This window comes from Nicrophorus vespilloides, unplaced genomic scaffold (genome assembly GCF_001412225.1).
Source record: "Nicrophorus vespilloides isolate i.1.1-1 unplaced genomic scaffold, Nicve_v1.0, whole genome shotgun sequence".
Classification (NCBI taxonomy): Eukaryota; Metazoa; Arthropoda; class Insecta; order Coleoptera; family Silphidae; genus Nicrophorus; species Nicrophorus vespilloides.
The window spans coordinates 14,633-34,443 of NW_017097014.1; the positions used below are offsets into that span (position 1 = coordinate 14,633).

General features: G+C 31.4%; 3 protein-coding genes across 3 annotated transcripts; 2 read left to right on the forward strand and 1 right to left on the reverse strand.

The window, feature by feature from the left end:
- The first annotated feature begins 8,294 nt into the window (after positions 1–8,294).
- On the forward strand, positions 8,295–10,912 carry LOC108558704. The gene is made up of 5 exons (XM_017915703.1): positions 8,295–8,510; positions 8,563–8,810; positions 8,887–9,027; positions 9,127–9,202; positions 10,664–10,912. Exons 1-5 carry the CDS (start codon positions 8,295–8,297, stop codon positions 10,853–10,855), a joined length of 873 nt encoding a protein of 290 aa, XP_017771192.1. The 3' UTR covers positions 10,856–10,912.
- Positions 10,913–12,258: 1,346 nt separating this feature from the next.
- On the forward strand, positions 12,259–12,919 carry LOC108558706 (C-type lectin 37Da-like). Its single transcript, XM_017915705.1, has 3 exons — positions 12,259–12,412; positions 12,466–12,574; positions 12,635–12,919. The coding sequence occupies exons 1-3, from the start codon at positions 12,266–12,268 to the stop codon at positions 12,880–12,882; spliced, it is 504 nt and encodes a 167-aa protein (XP_017771194.1). The 5' UTR covers positions 12,259–12,265; the 3' UTR covers positions 12,883–12,919.
- Positions 12,920–15,512: 2,593 nt separating this feature from the next.
- On the reverse strand, positions 15,513–17,698 carry LOC108558705 (macrophage mannose receptor 1-like). Its single transcript, XM_017915704.1, has 6 exons — positions 17,570–17,698; positions 17,399–17,507; positions 17,134–17,341; positions 15,970–16,084; positions 15,808–15,916; positions 15,513–15,751 (listed from the first exon to the last, which is right to left on the reverse strand). The coding sequence occupies exons 1-6, from the start codon at positions 17,696–17,698 to the stop codon at positions 15,513–15,515; spliced, it is 909 nt and encodes a 302-aa protein (XP_017771193.1).
- Positions 17,699–19,811: the final 2,113 nt, after the last annotated feature.

Sequence of the window (19,811 nt, forward strand, 5' to 3'; positions counted from 1 at the left end):
AATATTTACATTCTGATGTCAATAATTAGTTGATAGATAACGTTTTGATAAAATGCGGTTTTTTGTTTGTAATTACACGGATTTTATAGTCGTGTTTTGTAGAAGTTTCATATAAATTTTATGCACTTGTTTATTATTTACTTATTATTATTATTTTTTAAATAGAAATCTTGGGATTATTTTCGTTTCTGAGCCAATGGAAATAATAATAAATATAACATTTTTGTTTTTTTTTTATTATATTTATGCGGAGAAACTAATCAAGTTATCTAAATGTGGCGTATGAACTTTGGCCCCACTTCACATTTTCATTGCTTTCCATTTATGTTTTTTTTTAACTGCAATTTATGTTTTTTTAACATTTATGTTAATATTCAAGTTTCTTTAAGTCAATATAAATTTTTTTGAAAATATCCCATAAAATCTATAGAATCTTTCATACATTTTAATTAGAAAAATTCAAATTGATGCGCACAAACTTAACGATCTGTTAAATCTTGTTATTGCGGTAATCTAATCTAGTCTTGTCATTTATTTGATTTTCTCCTTTTTTATAGTTTTCTTGGCTCCAGTTTTGTTTGCTATTCGCGTTTAGGGTAGAGTCCACGACTATAGGGGGGAAGTTGTAGTGTTCAAGGACGCACCGAAAACGGATCTATACGAAATAGATTACTTTTTGATATGAATTTTGTATTTTTTTCTTAGTTTAGTCTCATTCTTGATGAATTTATATACAATTTCTTTTTTTTCGTACAGTCGACAAATTCCTTATCTTATCGTATTCAAATTGACTTATCAATTCACAGTTGGGGTTGTTAGAAAAATTGGATACAGGTATCAACTCTCTCACGTTTCTAATGGATTTTCACTTAACGTTACACATTTATCTAAATATATCAATAAATTCTTATATAAAATTTCAAAAAAGTATAGTAAAAATCATCAATATTCAGATTTTATCACGAATTATTAAATAATTTGTTTTTTGTTTCTTTTGTCTATAAATCTGACAGTTTATATAATCAATTGTTTCTTAACTAAAGACATTCAATGATTTTTTATTTTTTATTATTTTGATCGTGTTATGTTTATCAATTTTCACTCGGCCACTTGTTAAATTATACAAAACAGAATTGAAATGATTCCATTGGAAAATTTTATGCAAATATTTTATAATTTTTTTGATTAATCATAGTTAATAATTGGAAATAATAAATTATTAATAAATTAACATGAATGTATCAATAATAAAAATAATTTTCAAATTCACTTATATTTTCTACTGTTAATTTTCTTGTTGTGTAACTGTTTAAAACATTTCTATTTCATATGTAATAACAATTATTTATTTAATCTTTAAAAAATTGTTATTGCATGTGTAGCGAATATTAAATAATAATAATTATTGTAAATTAACTTAGCTTTTTGTCGATAAGCAAACAAAATATGAAAAAAGTAAATTACATTTGAAAGTACTAATTTGAAGCAAACGTTAGTTACGACATGAGCACGATATATTTGTATGTAGTTTATGTATTTGCAAAATTACTTATTTAGTTTACTAAAATTTTTTTTGTTAGTATTTCGTAATAAAATTAATTGATTGATTCAGGTTATAAAACTTATAGAATTTTTATTTTCCAAATGAATTGAATTTGATATTAATTTTATGATGTGATTAATTATTTTCAATGAATGTAATTTTTTTTTATATTACTTTAATCTAAAGATTATAAGGAAACGCTTAATTTCGTTATTTTTTTTTTTAGAGATAAGTTGTAATAAATTTAAATAGTTGTAAGATGAATTGCAGTTTCTCAATTGATGTTTTTGAAAAATAATTTTTCGTTTTTGTATTTTCATTTAGGGTAGGATTGATGTCGAGGGGTGAAATAGTTTTATCGATTGTGCCGGGTAGTTGGGTATGTGCGCCCTTTTCATTTCCCGCTCCCTATTTTCGTTCTCTGGAATAGTTTTTGGTCGTTCATGGAGGGTGCGGAGCGAAACAAAACGTTAGGAAACAAAAAAAAAAGAAAAGAAAAGGAAGAAGGGAGTAGCAGAATATAGTGTTTACCAATTTTAGCGACGCTGGCGCAGAATATCCATAATCCGATGATGAAGGGTGTCTCAACCCTTGCGAACGAGATGGACATGACCTGATAGCGTCCCGGTTTCTTGTGCTCCGTGGATTCTTCACCATTCTCGGATCCTTGAGACGTGGTGGAGGAGGAGGAGGCGGTGGTCGTAGCGTCCGTAGACGTCGATGAAGAGTCCGAGAGGCGCGCTTTGCGGATGGGGCCCATGGGGCCGAAGTTTAGGCCATCGTAATTTCGCTCGTAATCGCTTGGAAGCGGCTGCAGGTCCGGCCTAGGATGGGTCAAAGACATGCCGGCTCCTGCACCGCCGCCTCCTGCTGCTGCTGCTGCACCTTCGGTGGACGTCGATGGCGCTGCGGGTGGAGGTTTGGCTTCCGATCCGGGGATGGCCAGCATCGCCACAGCTGCCACCAGCATCATCGTCAGCAGCTGGTGATGCATGTTCACGAACTGCGGCGAGGATGTCCTGCATGCTCGCCGCGAGAGGTTCACTCCGTGCCGTAGAAGGTACATCACATATGGACTAAGAACGCGGCGGGACTGCCATCGAGGCAGCCGGTCGCAGGCATCAACGCACCTGCCGTCGGACTGGGCGTCGCGGCCACAGCTGATGACGGCGTCGCGGCGCCTACGATCCTGCGCACGCGCCCATCCACCAATCTTTCGCTCGCTCCGCTCCCACCATCAACATCCTCATCTCACATATCTCACAATGCAGAATCCTCCTAGGCCAGACTCTTACCAAACTGCCATTAGTAGTGATCAATCAATCAATCACCTGCTGAAGTATCGCAAGACATCCTTAATATCCTTCCACCACATCCATTTGAACATCTACACAAAAAAATATACAATTTATATTCATGTAATTCAAACTTACCAATAACGTTAACTTTTATAAAGTAAGTAAAATATGGATATATCCACAATACAGAAAACTTCTATTGCATTTTTAAATCCTTTGCACCATTCGACATGATCAGTTTTATCACTTATCTAAAAAATAAACAGTTACAAAGTTAAATTAACTTAATACATGCTTACCAATACTCACCACATACAAATATGAATCCCCTAAAACAACAAACCAAAAACTGTCATTTAAGGTTGAAGTCATATGTTTCTCCCTAAACATTTTGAAACGCAACCATTGAAACATCAACAAAAAAAACCCTATAAAATAAAAACAATTACCAACATAAATTAACAACATAAACAACAAAGCGAATTAAAAACAAACTTTTGTATCTTATTAAATAAATGTAATATTTTGTAGCGTAATTACTGAAAAATGCTTAAAAACGATTAATTGTAAGACCAATATGTAACATCAACAATATGTATTGTAACATCAATTACATCATTTCAGACGAACAACAACAAAAAAAACTATAAATTAAAAACAATTACCAACATAAATAAATTAACTTAGTAACCTACCAATATTAAACAAATAAAAACCAGTTACATAACCCTAAACAAAGCGAATTAAAAACAAACGTTTGTATCTAATTAAATAAATGTAATATTTTGTAACGTAATTACTGAAAAATCCTTGAAAACTATTAATTGTAAGATAAATATAAAAAAGATTACAATTCAAATTAAAATAATTAAGAATCTTACCCCACGATTATTCACAACACAATTAACAAGCAACTGTCAGACGAGTGACATAATCATTGCTTTTTTTCGCCTTCTTGTTCTTTTTTTTTTAAATTAAAATCTTATATCTACTCAACATATTTAAATTAATTTAATACATGCTTACCAATACTTACCTCATACAAATATGAATCCCCTAAAACAACAAACTTTAAGATTAAAGTCATATGTTTCTTCCTAAACATTTTGAAACGCAACCATTGAAACATCATTTCTGACGATCAACAACAACAAAAACCCTATAAAATAAAGCAATTACCAACATAAATTAACTTAGTAACTTACCAATATTAAACAAATAAACACCAGTTACATAACCCTCAGAAAATAACAAAGCAAATTAAAATCAAACTTTTGTATCTTATTAAATAAATGTAATATTTTGTAACGTAATTACTGAAAAATCCTTGAAAACGATTAATTGTAAGATCAATATAAAAAAGATGACAATTTAAATTAAAATAATTAAGAAATATACCCCACGATTATTCACAACACAATTAAAAATCAACTGTCAGACGAGTGACATAATCATTGTTTTTTTTTTCGCCTTCTTGATTTTTTTTTAAATTAAAATACAGGGCCGAATTAGGCACATGACCTATAAAAATTTTTTTAAAAATTGGAATTACAATTAAAGTATACATATTTTGTTATTGCCTACAATTCCTCATCATCTCTTACTTAAAAGGTTTTTAGGGCCCAAAATAACCACCACACAGCCCTGATATTCATATTTTTATATTACTATACAATTTCTGATAATATTTCATTAAATATTCATAATTGAATGTAGTTTATTTTTACAATTTTCATGCGTTTTTGTTTTGTTTATTACATTTACACGGCAATTATAAACACAATTATTATTTTTTTTTCTATTTTACAATCTTTATGAGAAAATCTGAGATATTAACGACGAGTGCAAAACAAACAAAAAAAAACATGTTAAAAACAAATTATTAATTAATTGCTTCGATTAATTGTACATTAACGAGTAGGATAAAAATCTTTGTATTTTTTTCCCCGAAAAAAATCAGATAAAACCAGATATCTGATCAGATGCTAACCGGATTTCGTGTAATCGATTTGTCGAAGGTTAAGGATCCAAAATATTTATATAGAATTATTAACTGAAAACTTAGTAATCTTACATCAGAATATACAATTTCTAGTAGCGTCACCTATTGTGTGAACTTAGTTATAGAATTTAATAACTAGTTGCTGTGGTAACTAATTTACCAAACGAATAATTTGTTTTTTCAAAATTGGTAACCATGATTAATTCTCAGATTTTCCTATTTTTTTTGTTGTTGTTGCAAAGTTGGTAACTGAGGCGAATAACTGTCAATCAAAATTAATCATTCGTTTTTGCTAATTGGACTATTGAAACTGATTACCAACTGCAAATAAAAAAAACCAAATTGTGATACGTAGAAACAAAACAAATACGCGCAATACCAGAATAGAGTTTAATTGGAAACTCGTACGTGCTTAATCACAGCCAACTCTTTAATTACGGCCGAGTCCAATCGGCGCAACCTAATTGAAGTCATCTGCAAATTAGTGATCATCGATCGACGAGGTTATTTATTTCTATTTTTTTCTTCTTCTTCTTGTTGTTGTCGTTATTAATACTTGGCGCAGATGAATTGTGGAAAATTCTGTTGTGTATTTTTGTATTTTCACTCTTTTCTTTTCATTTTTTTGCTAACGGTGAGGTGCTAATTTCCCTTTTGAACTTGGCGTCTCCACTAATGGGGAGAAACTCGGTCCGCGTATTTGGTGAAGTCATAAGAGGCGATCAAGTCACAATGGAACTTCATTAGGAATGTCAACCACCCAGTTCTATTTTTATAGATAACAACAACAAAAAAAAATTGAACAAATTTTTAGCACCCACGATTTTATTAATGAAAAAAAAATCTATTTTTAAACTTATTACTCAATGTAGCAAAAAAAAAATTTGTGATGTAAAAACGTGTTTCTCTGCAAAATTGTTTATATGAATAATTTCCAACTGCATGATTCAAAAAAAAAAATGAGTATAGTCATAAGGAAATTATAAATTATCGCTTATGAATCATTCATAATAATTGTGATTAATTAAGTAAAGTTTATTCAAATTATTCCTAGTATCTTCTAGTTTACTTAAGTAAAACGAATTTAGTATTATTTCCATCATCCATTCAATAATAGATGCTTAACATCTTGCTTAACTTTTGTAAGGAAACAAAAATACACATATTTTAGGTGTAATTTAAGTAATGAAAAATGTAAGCATTAAAAATAATGTCTTTACATTTTTGTGATTTTCTCAAAAACTATAATAGATAGAGTAAATCCAAAAGATGTACATAAAACTTAGATGTTTGGGGCATAAAATGTGTATTTGTATATTTCTATGATCTCATTCGTTAATCTGTAATTCATATTCATAAGAGAAATATTGAAAAAAAAATACTAAAAAAGTGTCTTATATTTTAGTGATTTTCTCAAAAACTATAATAGGTAAAGTAAATCTAAAAAATGCATATGAAACTTAGATGTTAGGACATGAAACCTGTATTTGAATATTTCTATGGTGTCATTCGTTAGTCTATAATTCGTGTTTACAAGAGAAATACTGAAAAAATAACACTCAAAAAGTGTCTAATATTTAAGTGATTTTCTCAGAAACTACAATAGATGGAGTAAATCCAAAAGATGCATATGAAACTTAAATATTTGGGACATGCAATGTGTATTTGAAAATTTCTATGGTGTCATTGGTTAGTCTGTAATTCGTGTTTACAAGAGAAATACTGAAAAAAATAACACTTAAAAAGTGTCTTACATTTAAGTAATTTTCTCAAAAACTATAATAGATAGAGTAAATCCAAAAGATGTATATGAAACTCAGATGTTTGAGGCATAAAACGTATATTTAAATATTTTTATGGTCTCATTCGTTAATCTGTAATTCGTGTTCACAAGAGAAGTACCGAAAAAATAAGTTTTAAAAAGTGTCTTAGATTTTTATTAATTTTCTCAGTAACTATAATAGATAGAGTAAATCCAAAAGATGTATATAAAACTTAGATATTTGGGGCATAAAACATGTATTTGAATATTTCTATGGTCTCATTCGTTAATCTGTAATTCATATTCACAAGAGAATTACAGAAAAAATAATACTCAAAAAGTGTCTTACATTTTAGTGATTTTCTCAGAAACTATAATAGATGGAGTAAATCCAAAAGATGCATATGAAACTTAAATATTTGGGACATTCAATGTGTATTTGAAAATTTCTATGGTGTCATTGGTTAGTCTGTAATTCGTTTTCACACGAGAAATATTGAAAAAAAAATACTAAAAAAGTGTCTTATATTTTAGTGATTTTCTCAAAAACTATAATAGGTAAAGTAAATCTTAAAAATGCATATGAAACTTAGATGTTTGGGGCATGCAACGTGTATTTGAATATTTCTATGACCTCATTCGTTAATCTGTAATTCGTGTTTACAAGAAAAATACTGAAAAAATAACACTAAAAAAGTGTCTAACATTTAAGAGATTTTCTCAAAAACTGTAATAAATAAAGTAAATCCAAAAGATGTATATGAAACTCAGATGTTTGAGGCATAAAACGTATATTTAAATATTTTTATGATCTCATTCATTAATCTGTAATTCGTGTTCACAAGAGAAGTACCGAAAAAATAACTTTCAAAAAGTGTCTTAGATTTTATTAATTTTCTCAAAAACTATAATACATATAATAGATCCAAAAGACGCTTGAGAAACTAGGATATATTTGGAATACAACATATATTCAATTATTACTGTGGGTGTTCATCCATTTGGCTGTAATTCGCTTTCAAAAATGAAGTAATGACATATGTTTTTTTTTCTACAATATTACTAAACGTTATACGTCAATAAATACCTACAGATTTCGGATTTTGATAATGCCAAAAGTAAATATAAGATAACAAGACTTTGCACTCGCACAAAAAAAAATACAATTACTTACGTTAATTAATGTTTTCTTTTAGAAACAAGATAAAACATAACGGAAATAATTACTTCACTATACTAAAAATACTTGTCTAAAAATAACACTTTTGTAGGGTGACAAAAATAAAACTCTTTGAAACACTAAACCTTATTAACTTAAAGTGAATATTTAAAAAAAAAAACAATTTTACATTTGATTCAGTGTTTAAATCTAATTATTACTTAAATTTACAAAAAATTTGGGTAAATTTATTAATTATTTCATCTACAATTACTCTATATCTATACATGAATGAAACTATATTTTTTTTTTATTTAGTAAACCAATGCTAATTGTTAGTAAACACGAATAACGTTTTCTGTGACCGAAAATAGCTGCGTTAATTGTTACTAAATAATGTAGAAATAAATACGTTTTTTTTTTTTTTATTTGTACGATTTCTATTTTCGATAGATAAGTCTATTTTTTTTCTGTACAATTTTTGGGATCGAAAATGTACTCGATTTCTTCAGTTTTTGAAACCGAAAACGATGACGGGTTTCGTGTTCATCGTGTGCGTGCCGAACGGCGATTTCGAAGCAAAACTTAAGAGCAAATCCCATCGCAGAGTCTTCATTAAGACGACGGGAAAGAAGAGATGGTCCAGCTCTGAATCGATCTTCAAAAACAAGAGCAGCAGCGACGATGAGGTCATCGTGGAATCTTCCCCGAACAGGGATAACTATCAATACGTTTCCATGGAGAAGGTTTGTTTTGTTTCGATGATGTTTTGTTTTTTCGAAGAGTTGATGATTTCAGTTAGTGCACGATATTCTGGTCACGTATAGGATGGAGAAGACCGCTTGGTCGCATAATCTGGATTCGAATTTCGTTCAAATGATCTTCACTATAGAAGCTGGTGATAAGTGCGAGGAGATTTTGGAGATCCTGAAAGATCACAACGTGGGTCTTCGTTACGAATCGACGATTAGTATCATACCTTGTAGTTTGTACTATCAAGGGTGCGAGAAGGCGGATGAGACTTTCACCGTGGATAATCAGGAAGAGTGAGTTTTTTTATTTATTTTTTTTTAAGCAATTTATGATACTGATGATACTGATGATGTGTTTTAAAAAAAAAAGGAAAAAGGATGTGCCGGATACGGCCTGGACTAGATTCGTGTCTTCGGTGAGAGCCAGATTAACCGTGGCCCAGATCGTGGAGGTCCTCAAGTCCGAGGCGGCTGTGACGTTCGATTTCATTTGTTTGCTGGTCATCGCGACGTGAGTCTGCGATTCGAAATTTTACATTTAATTTCTTAACTAGAAAACGAATTGTCTGTTGCTGCTGCTTTTCTTCTACGCATTGCTTTCCGAACGCAGGATTTTGTGTGCCATCGGGTTAGTGGAGAACAGCAACGTCTATCTCTTATCTAGCATGCTAATCTCGCCCATGATGGTTGGTATTTCTTATATATCCAGGTTAAGGATACTATGCTAATCGGGGAACACTTTTCACACACTCACTCACTCGCTCACTCTTTAAGAAAATTCAATGTTCCAATACACTTACGTATTAAAGTCGTTAACGTGCAGAAGGTTTTTCGTCGACGTTTTTAGTACACTTTGCGACTAATTGAACCACATATCAACGTCCAAGTCAACTGCTTGATCGTTTTTCTTCGACATAATTTAAGTTTTAATTGACATAAGATTAGATCTAATTTGGAATTTGCACTAATATGTTACAGTAACGTGTCATAATTGAAAAAAATGTTACAATATCTGGAAAACTTCTATATATATATAGATTTTATTCCTTCGCACACTAATTAGATTATATACAAATTAAAGACAATACTATGGCCTTTTCAATAAGCTTATTACCAGATTTATAGTATACTTCATTGTCCTGCTATAAGATATCAAAAGTTGATCAAAATTTTTCGAAATGTTTTCACCTTTTATTTGATTACTCGATAACCACGTAAGTTAATTAAATCATTAAAAAAGCAAATTAAAGATAAATCTACGCCCTTTCCAATGAGTCTAATACGATCTTTGTCGATTTCGTCGTTATTCTGTTATAAACTATCAAAATTGAATAATTAAACAAGTTTTTTTTTGCAATTTCGAAATATTTAATAAGAAAAAAATTGCAATTAGTTTTTAGATTTTTTTAAATAATAACAAGAAAATTATTATATTTTATCATTATATTACAAGAAATATTATAAATTTATGTAAGTACTTTTATGTAATGTTAATGCATGACTGAGATATGAAAATGTTACTGTTTGTTTTAATATCTTCACCTTTTATTTGATTACTCGATAACCACGTAAACTAATTAAATCGTTGAACGTGCTAAATAAATAGAAAATTTTAACCTTTCCAATGAGTCAACTACTAGATTTGTGGTACGCGTCGTCCGTCTATTACAAAGTTTTTAAAATTAGCACAACAAACAAGAGTTTGAAAAGAAGTATGTTTTACGTTTATATCTATTACTAGACAACTACGCAGAGTAATTAAATGTATCAAGATGCAAATTAAAGATAAAATTATGACCTTTCTAATGAATCATCTATTAGATATGTAGCATTTAAAATGTTCCTGTAATAAGTTATTAAAATTTGGTAATTTTTAACAAGTTTAATGAATTTTGTACAATTATTTGAAAACTTTTTATATATTCCATTAATACATTAAATTCCACATATTTTGATATATCCACTACTATATGTTGTTAACGATAACTACGTTCGAAATCTAATTAATCAAATATGCAAATTTATCATAAAACTATTGTTTTTATCTTACGCTGGAAATAAAACTAAGTGATTGGAGAAGTGTTCTTTGCATTTAGCATTTAGTATGAAACTTTTTTTACCAACGTAATTCGATGTATGGTTTTCAGGGTCCGGTGATGGCAGGAACATTCGGATCGGTAATAAGGGATCGGATGCTGCAGAGGATCGGAGTTCAAAGCGAATTAATCGGATTGGGAACGGCCACTTTGGTGGGATTCTGTTACGGTGCGATAATCTGCATGTGCACCGATAAATATGGAGAAGTCGATTGGCCCACGAACGAGATGATCTCAAGGTAATCAATCTAGTACTAGAAGTATACCTTTGCGATGTGATTCCTACTTGATTAATTGTGTTCAAGTTTACTTCACTTCACTTCAAAATTAATTTAAATACTCAACAACCATATAAACTAGTTAAATCATTGAATATTCAAGTTAAAGATAAATTTATGGCCTTTCCAACGAAACTATTGATAAAGATGTGCTATGCACTGTTCTTATATTATAAACTGTCAAAAATGTTCCTACTTGATTATTGAAGAAATAGATTGTGCTCAAATTTTCTTCACTTTATATTTTATTTAATTACTCAACAACCGTAAATACCAATTAAATCATTGAATATAAAAATTAAAGTTAAAACTATAGCCTTTCCAATGAAACTATTGCTAGAGATGTGTTATGCACCGTTTTTCAGTTATAAGATTACAATTCAAATTAAAATAATTAAGAATCTTACCCCACGATTATTCACAACACAATTAACAAGCAACTGTCAGACGACTGACATATTCATTGTTTTTTTCGCCTTCTTGATTTTTTTTTTAAATTAAAATCTTATATCTACTCAACATATTTAAATTAACTTAATACATGCTTACCACTACTCACCTCATACAAATATTAATCCCCTCATTTAAGGTTGAAGTCACATGTTTCTTCCTAAACATTTTGAAACGCAACCATTGAAACATCAATTACATCATTTCAGACGATCAACAGCAACAACAAAAAAAACCTATAAAATAAAAACAATTACCAACATAAATTAACTTAGTAACCTACCAATATTAAACAAATAAAAACCAGTTACATAACCCTAAACAAAGTGAATTAAAAACAAACTTTTGTATCTAATTAAATAAATGTAACATTTAGAATCTTTGTTATTGTTAAAACTTTGATGAAGAGACTTATTAATGTTTTTCTTGAAATAATTATGTGTAAACAAGATAACAACGCGCATTTAGAAGTGACGTATCGGTTTACATTGAAACATGCATTCATTTCAAAGTTATTAGTTCAAATTCATATAAATTTAGATTTTTCTTTTACTTCTCTCTTAAAATAATATTTACTATACAAATGTATGCTGTTTACAGTCCATGTTTTCTTCAAATTAATCAATTGCGTACGAGCCGGCGGATATATCCGCCTTATACTTTACACAGGAGAATATGTATACAAAACAACGTGTTAATACACAGCTGTTTCGCAAAATGAAAACAGTTGAAAATGCGACCTTGAAGAATCGTTAACTTGGATTTTTAAGAACCATTTATTATTATCACCGCCTCCTTGTGTTTCCAGCTGTTAGAAGCCGTAAATATTATTGTTGTTGTCTCGATTATCAACAATTTATCAATGAAAAACAACGTTAATTTTTTACTTTATTTCCTGTTATAAAAGCGTGTGCGAATGTCAACAATGCGTACAGTTGCGAACATGAAGTATTTTTGGTTGATTCTGGTGATCGCAGTTGGGGCTGCAGATTCGATCGTCGAGAAGGCAAATCTCGAAACTGCAAATCTCACAAAGGGCACTAAACATTATCGAATGGAATTGCTGTTCAAGGTTATTATTAATATTATATTCAAACTGATTTCGACGAAATTCTCGATTTGCAGGCGACGTTCTTTCAGGCGTCCATGTACTGCTCCAGATTGGGAATGGAATTGGTCAGCTTCAACAATCTACAGGAGTTCGACGAGTTGAAAGACTTTCTCGTGAAGACACGTGCGTTCCCTTTGTTTTTTTATTTTTATTTTCAATGTTCATTTGGTGTTTATGTTTCAGTGCCGAACGCTAGATGGAGCCAGTTTTGGACGTCCGGAGTGGCGATGGGACCGCTGCAGTTCGGTTGGATCAACACCGGTTTACCGATAACCGTAACGCACAAGTGGGAATACCTGCAGCCCAATAACTTTTTTGGACTCGAAAATTGCGTCGAAGTGAAATTTCACGAGAGCATCAACGTGATGCTTATGAACGATATTACTTGTTTGGCACTCAATTACATCGTCTGTCAAGGATACACACTGTAGGGCAGTGATTTCCAAACTTGATGTTACTACGCCCACCTTAAAAATATTTAATCATTTTTCATAAAACTTTAGCAGTCATTTGGAAAATTGCTCACTGTGACCAATATTCGCGCCTCACAGTTTGGAAAACGCTGGTGTAGGGGAATATTGATGTCCTTTTCAATATAGATAATACTTGTATATTGTGTTATTTTTTTAATAAAGACTAAATTAAGTTTGTAATAGTAAATTTAAAACGTTAAGACTTTGCGGACGAGCGGCGAATATATTCGCCGTATCGTTTACACTGGAGACTTCGCTCACGCAAAATTGGTTCTTTTCAGGCGTATTATTACCAGTACTATACTTAATCCTTTTATACTAAAAACAGCATTAACATGTATTTATTATTAGTTAAAATTTACTTTCAACTTGAAATACTATATAAATTTGTTATTGTTTTTGTGAGTTGCTGAAGAGCTTCTGGTCCGCAGTTCACATTCTATCAGAATTCCAAGAAGTGAAAGATTACATCATGAAAACGGTTTAACTTTATATTTATTGTATCGCTATAATTACAACAAATTCTGGACAACAAATCGTTGAAGTTCGCTTGGATTAACACCGGGATTACCGATTAACCCAACAACATTTGTTTAGAACTGCTGTACGAGAATCCCAAGAATATCGTCAAGAACGACAATGATTGCAAATTCAAACTTTATATGATTTTTGAAGCTTACAAAATGTAGACTAAGACAACAACAACAAATTACCAACAATTTCAGATTCGTTTTTGCAACAATACTAAAAAAATATTATGAATAATGCAACGTTTTATGTGCAGAGCAAATCCGAGGTCACAGGTCAACTGATATTTGAACAAGATTCATAAATATCTGAAAAAAAAAACGTTTTTTTTTTGTTGCATTTTTAAGGTCAACATTTAACGATTAATAACTTTAGTAAAAAATACTAACTGTTGCCAATTTCGCGAATAAAATATTGAAAAGATGAAATAAACTGTTGATGACAAAAATATACAATTTCATTGTTTCATTTCAAAGTTATTTACATATTAAATGGTAACGCTTCTTTTATGACAGTTTAATAATTTAAAAAAAAATCAGAGCAGAAAGATCTATGGCCAATAGCCCTTTAAAGCAGTTGAAGAAGTCGACTTTATATGATCTTTCAAGCTTACAAAATGTAGACTACAACAACAACAAATCACCAACAGTTTCAGATTCATCTTTGCAGCAACACTGAAAAAAATATGCGAATACTGCAGCGCTTTATATACAGAGAAATAATCCGGGAAATAAATTTGTTGGTACATAAGTAATCTTGAAGTCTTCACAGGTCAATTTTCATTTGATAATTATTTAGCACGCAACATATTCTACTATTAGAACGAATAATTAAATACTCAAATCAATTTTGCAGCATTTTTTGTAAATTATTTCTTTAAGTTAAAGGCAACATTAGTATAAAACATTTACTTCTAATTTAGTTCAATAACAAAAGTCGTTTTATTCCAAATTATCTGTATATTCACAAATTAATGTCTATATAATCAATTCGATAATAATGTAAAACTGGTAATGACAATTTGACCTATAAAATGTTTGAAAAGATGAAGTAAACTTTATATGACAAAAGTATACAATTAGATTGTAGTGTTACATACAGACCACCATAATTGAGTTCCATATGTCCAAATCGGTTTTATGATAAATTTATAGACGAGAATCTTATTCTGAAGTGACAGTTGTTACCTTTTAGCCTTTGTGTAATTATATACATCAGCATAAAGGGAACCTTCACCGTGAGACCGATTGTAACATTCCTTCCTATTTTCAACTGATAAACCAGACGCAGAATTGGCAAAATCCGTATGGGAGTAAATCTGAAGCAGAGCGTCTTATCAAAACCGTACCCTACTCCTCAAACTCCCATCTCCTTGCTTAGTTAACTTTATACGTAGAATAAGTATTTGCAATTAGTCTTAGGAGAAAGTTAAAGAATCAAGTCGTAATAAACCGAAAGTAAACCTCGCTCAATTTATTATTTATCAAACCTAAGACTCAACAACAGACAACAGAAGAAGATATTCCACAGTGTCCAGAAATCCATCCCTGGGACACGAAAGCATTCACAAACTTGCTCTCGTTGGCTTTAGTCCTCAATTTCTTGAGCTAAGCTTGGATGTTATTCAAGCTTAATTGGAGCAGTTGTGAAGCGGTGTAAATAGCAAATATAGTAAGGGCCCCAAAATATTACCCTGAGGAACACCGGAGAAAATAGCTCGTAACAAAGTTAACTCTTCATTTAGCTTTACCTGGAAGTGCCTTCTTGTTAAACGATCAACTGAAAATATAAATATGTTCGACGTAATGTCTGGCAATGTCAGTGATATTAGTACAAAACTTTTGTGTTTATTACAAACGCAGTTTTTCTTTTCCCTTCAAAACAAGATTACAAAATCTAATTAAGAAATTTCTCAATATTAGAATGAAATGGAACCTTAACTTACGTTAGATATGATTTATAGTAAATTGAATAATTTTAATCTAAAACGTTTTTATGTTTATTATAGCATTTTTCTCTGTCTATTTTCAGTTTTATATTCAAACATTATGGATTTTTTTTTAAATTTTCCTCGATTCGCATACAAAGTACTTTTCTATACTGCATTCCAAATCGTTCAGCAGGAATTGTTTATTATCCAAAAAAACATGCAAGCAGAACTCCATTCCTCCTTTATTGTTCGGTTCGCCCGGATGCCATTTTGAAGAGAGAACCGGATTTACTGTATTAATCCAATAAAATTGGCCTGCATCCTTCATCGCCCCCGACGTCCAGAGGTCCAGATTATTCTTATATTCCACTGCAAAACCAGTATAAAGAGATACAAATTTCATTCGGAAACGAAAAACGACTTACCAATATCCTTGACGAGCGTATGAAATTTATCGAACTCCTCAACGGAATCAATGCTCAACAATTCCATGCCCATTTTACTGCAAGTCATATAGGCTTTGAACCATGACGCCTGCACAAAAAGAATGTTTAAGAAAAGCAAACACAAAATTCCGATTCAATCACCTTGAAGTAAGTTTCGAAATAATAGAGTTTATCATTCACGTAAGTCGGAGCCGAGAAACTGCAAAACGCAACCAAGGAAATCACCAACAGTTTCAGGTTCATCTTCGCAGCAACACTGAATACATTAGAATACTGCAGCGCATTATATACAGAGAAAAAATCCGAGATTAAGTTCGTTGTCACGTAAATAATCTTGAAGTCCACACAGGTCAGCAGATATATGAACGAGTTCCATTTAATAATTATTTATTACGCAACATATTCTATTAGTAGAACGAATAAAGATATACTCAAATCAATTTTGCAGCATTTTTTTTGTAAACATTAGTACAAAACATTTACTTCTAATTTAGTTCAACAACAAAAGTCGTTTTATTCCAAATTATCTGCATATTCCCAAGTTAATGTTTATATAAACAATTCGCAATAATGTGAATCTAGTAATGACAATTTGAGCTATAGAATCAGCTTGTGGTAGGGGATAGTTGTTGAGAGCAATCGGCGAATGGTAAATGTCACATGCAAAGACTTGCTCTCTTTGGCTTTAATCATCCATTTCTTGAGCTAAGTTTGGATGTTATTTAAGCTTAATTGGAGCAGTTGTTGGGTTGCCGTGTGGAGCAAGAATTGCAGTGTCGTCGGCGATAGCAGCCACCGAATAGCAAGTATAGTTTGGAGATGCTCGTAGTATAATATTTATTAGAGTAAATCATGGCTAGTTACAATACAGTATGATATATAGGGTACAAAGTGGTCTGGAATGAGCACCACAATAGTAAGGGCCCTGAAACACTACCTTGAGGAACACCGGAGAAAATAGCTCGTAACAAAGTTAACTCTTCATTCAGCTTTACCTAGAAGTGCCTTCTTGTTAAACGATCAAATGAAAATATAAATATGTTCGACGTAATGCAGTTTTTCTTTTTCCTTCAAAACAAGATTACAAAATTTAGAAAATCTAATTAAGAAATTTCTCAATCTTAGTATGAAATGGAACGTTAACTTACGTTAGATATGATTTATGGTAAATTGAATAATTTTAATCTAAAACGTTTATATTTATATGTTTATTATAGCATTTTTTTTTTGTCTCTATTTTCGGTATTATATTCAAAACATTATAGATCTTTTATTAAAATTTTCCTCGATTCGCATATAAAGTACTTTTCTTTAAAGCATTCCATATCGTTCAGCCGGAACTGATTTTTATCCAACCACATGTGCAGGCAAAACTGCTTTCCACCATAATTGTTCGGTTGGCCCGTATGCCATCTAGACACACTAACCGGATTTCCGGTGTACATCCAATTGAATTGACCTGCATCCTTCATCGTCCCCGACGTCCAGAGGTCCTGATTATTCTTATATTCCGCTGCAAAACCAGTATAAAAAGATACGCATTTCACTTGGAAATGAAAAAACAACTTACTTTTATTCTTGACGAACTCATGAATTTTATCGAACTCCTCATTGGAATCAATGCTCAACAATTCCATATCCATTCTATTGCAGGCCATGAAGGCCTTGAACCATGTAGCCTGCAAAAGAAATATTATAAAACCAAGCAACAACAAGCAAAAAAAAAATGAGATTCAATCACCTTGTAGAAAGTTTCAAAATAATACCATTTGTCTTTGTACGCATACTGAATCGTACTGCTCTTCAAGCAAATTGAAACCGAGGAGCCGCACAAGGCAAGCAATAAAATCAGTAACAGTTTCAGATTCATCTTCGCAGCAACACTGAATAAATATGCGAATACTGCAGCGCATTATATACAGAGAAAAAACCCGAGATTAAATTCGTTGTCACGTAAGTAATCTTGAAGTCCTCACAGGTCAACAGATATATGTAATAATTATTTATTACGCAACATATTCCATTATTAGAACTTTGGAGATGATTGTGTATATGTTTGTTTGAGGTATATCATGGCTACTTACAAGATACAGAGAGATACAAAGGTTATAATGAATCCGAGGCTCGAGAACCAATACAGAGAACCTTACATGTTATTAGGACACATGAAGAGACAATAGAGAAGAGTAAAGAGAAGAGGTTGAGTACAGATATGTTGCAGCTTATATACCCTAACAAGGTTCCCGGAATACCAGCTACGGAGCACCACAGAACGAATAATGAAATACTCAAATAAATTTTGCAGTATTTTTTGTAAATTATTTATTTGTTAAAGGTAACATTAATATAAAACATTTACTTCTAATTTAGTTCAATAACGAAAGTCGTTTTATTCCAAATTATCTCTATATTCCCAAGTCAAGACCAACATTGATTTAAAAATATCTATCAATATTGACAAATAAATGTATATATATAATTTATTCGACAATAATGTAAAACTAGTAATAACATATTAATGAAAAAACGATGAACCCTCGAAGTGTCGCTTTTTTGGTGCGGATTATGGGCTGGAGATGGAATTTGACTGTTGTTTTTTAGAATGATCTAACTCTCTGTGGGATCAATTGGTCGACATGGACCTCGAAGAAATGTGGTTTCAACAGTATTGGTGCCACATACCATACAGCAAGAGAATCCTTCGATTTGTTAAAACAACATTTTCTTGGCCGCCCAGATCTTGTGACGTGACACATTGCTACATCAAACCACAAACAATTGCAGAACTGTCTTTTCTGTCTGAAATTAAGCAAAATGTCTTGAAGAAAGTCTCAATTTTTATTCGCATATTTGTACTACAATGACATAGGGTGTGATGTTAAATGTAGACTGCTATGGGCTTTAGCCTCTTTCAGCCTTCTGTTATTAGATTTTACAAAAAAAAAAAAAACATCAATAATAATAATAAACAGAGATAGAAGAACACAAATAAATATTGGTAACAGAGTACAGTGAAATGAAATAGATAAACTGAACTGTACGAAAAAGCGTAGAAAGAATGTTTTACATCACTGAGGGGTTGCGTCGGAGTGTTTGAAGAAAGTCTTGAAAAAGGTCAGGCACATCCGAGGCGGAATCCATAATTAATCACGACGTGTCTACTTTATAATTCATGAACATATGCATACAATACATAGAATTTAGAAAACAGAATCTGAAAAATGAATCAATCCAATGATTGATAATTAACTATAGATATGATTTATTGAAAATTGGAAAAAAAAAAAAAGAAATAGTGTCAAAATGTTTATTAATAGAAGAAATGCATTTTTTCTCTCTCGACAATATTTCAAAATTTCTAGTTTTTGTTATTTAAGCTTTTCTTGATTCACATATAAAATACGATAACCATGTGCAGGTGGCATCGTTCAGTAGGAAGTGTGTATTATACCAAATGTTCATGCAGAACTCGATTCCACCTTTATTGTCCGGTGTGTTCGACCACCATTTCGATATTGTAACCGGATTTCCGGTATTAATCCAATAAAATTGGCCTATATCCTTCATTACTCCCGAGGTCCAGATTGACAGCTCATTCTTATATTGACCTACAAAGTAAATTTAAAAATGCAAAGTTCACTTGGAAATGAGAAACGACTTACTTTTATTCTTGACGAACTCATGAATTTTATCGAACTCCTCATTGGAATCAATGCTCAACAATTCCATACCCATTCTACTGCAGGCCATAAAGGCCTTGAACCATGTAGCCTGCAACAGAAATATTATAAAACCGAGCAACAACAAATTTTCAATCAAATTCAATCACCTTGTAGAAAGTTTCAAAATAATACAATTTGTCTTTGTACTCAAACAGATTCGTACTATTCTTCATGCAAATTGAAACCGAGGAGCCGCACAGGCAAGCAATAAAATCAGTAACAGTTTCAGATTCATCTTCGTAGCAACACTGAAAAAATATG

Excerpts from the sequence above, each read along its gene's own strand:
- LOC108558704 (XM_017915703.1), top strand. The coding sequence starts at position 8,295 with ATGACGGGTTTCGTGTTCATCGTGTGCGTGCCGAACGGCGATTTCGAA. Across the intron at positions 8,511-8,562 it reads AATACGTTTCCATGGAGAAG|TTAGTGCACGATATTCTGGT; the intron begins GTTTGTTTTGTT and ends TGATGATTTCAG. Across the intron at positions 9,203-10,663 it reads TGCTAATCTCGCCCATGATG|GGTCCGGTGATGGCAGGAAC; the intron begins GTTGGTATTTCT and ends TATGGTTTTCAG.
- LOC108558706 (XM_017915705.1), top strand. The coding sequence starts at position 12,266 with ATGCGTACAGTTGCGAACATGAAGTATTTTTGGTTGATTCTGGTGATC. Across the intron at positions 12,413-12,465 it reads GAATGGAATTGCTGTTCAAG|GCGACGTTCTTTCAGGCGTC; the intron begins GTTATTATTAAT and ends CTCGATTTGCAG. Across the intron at positions 12,575-12,634 it reads AGACTTTCTCGTGAAGACAC|TGCCGAACGCTAGATGGAGC; the intron begins GTGCGTTCCCTT and ends TTTATGTTTCAG.
- LOC108558705 (XM_017915704.1), bottom strand. The coding sequence starts at position 17,698 with ATGAATCTGAAACTGTTACTGATTTTATTGCTTGCCTTGTGCGGCTCC. Across the intron at positions 17,342-17,398 it reads TGAGTTCGTCAAGAATAAAA|CGGAATATAAGAATAATCAG; the intron begins GTAAGTTGTTTT and ends CTGGTTTTGCAG. Across the intron at positions 15,752-15,807 it reads TACGCTCGTCAAGGATATTG|TGGAATATAAGAATAATCTG; the intron begins GTAAGTCGTTTT and ends CTGGTTTTGCAG.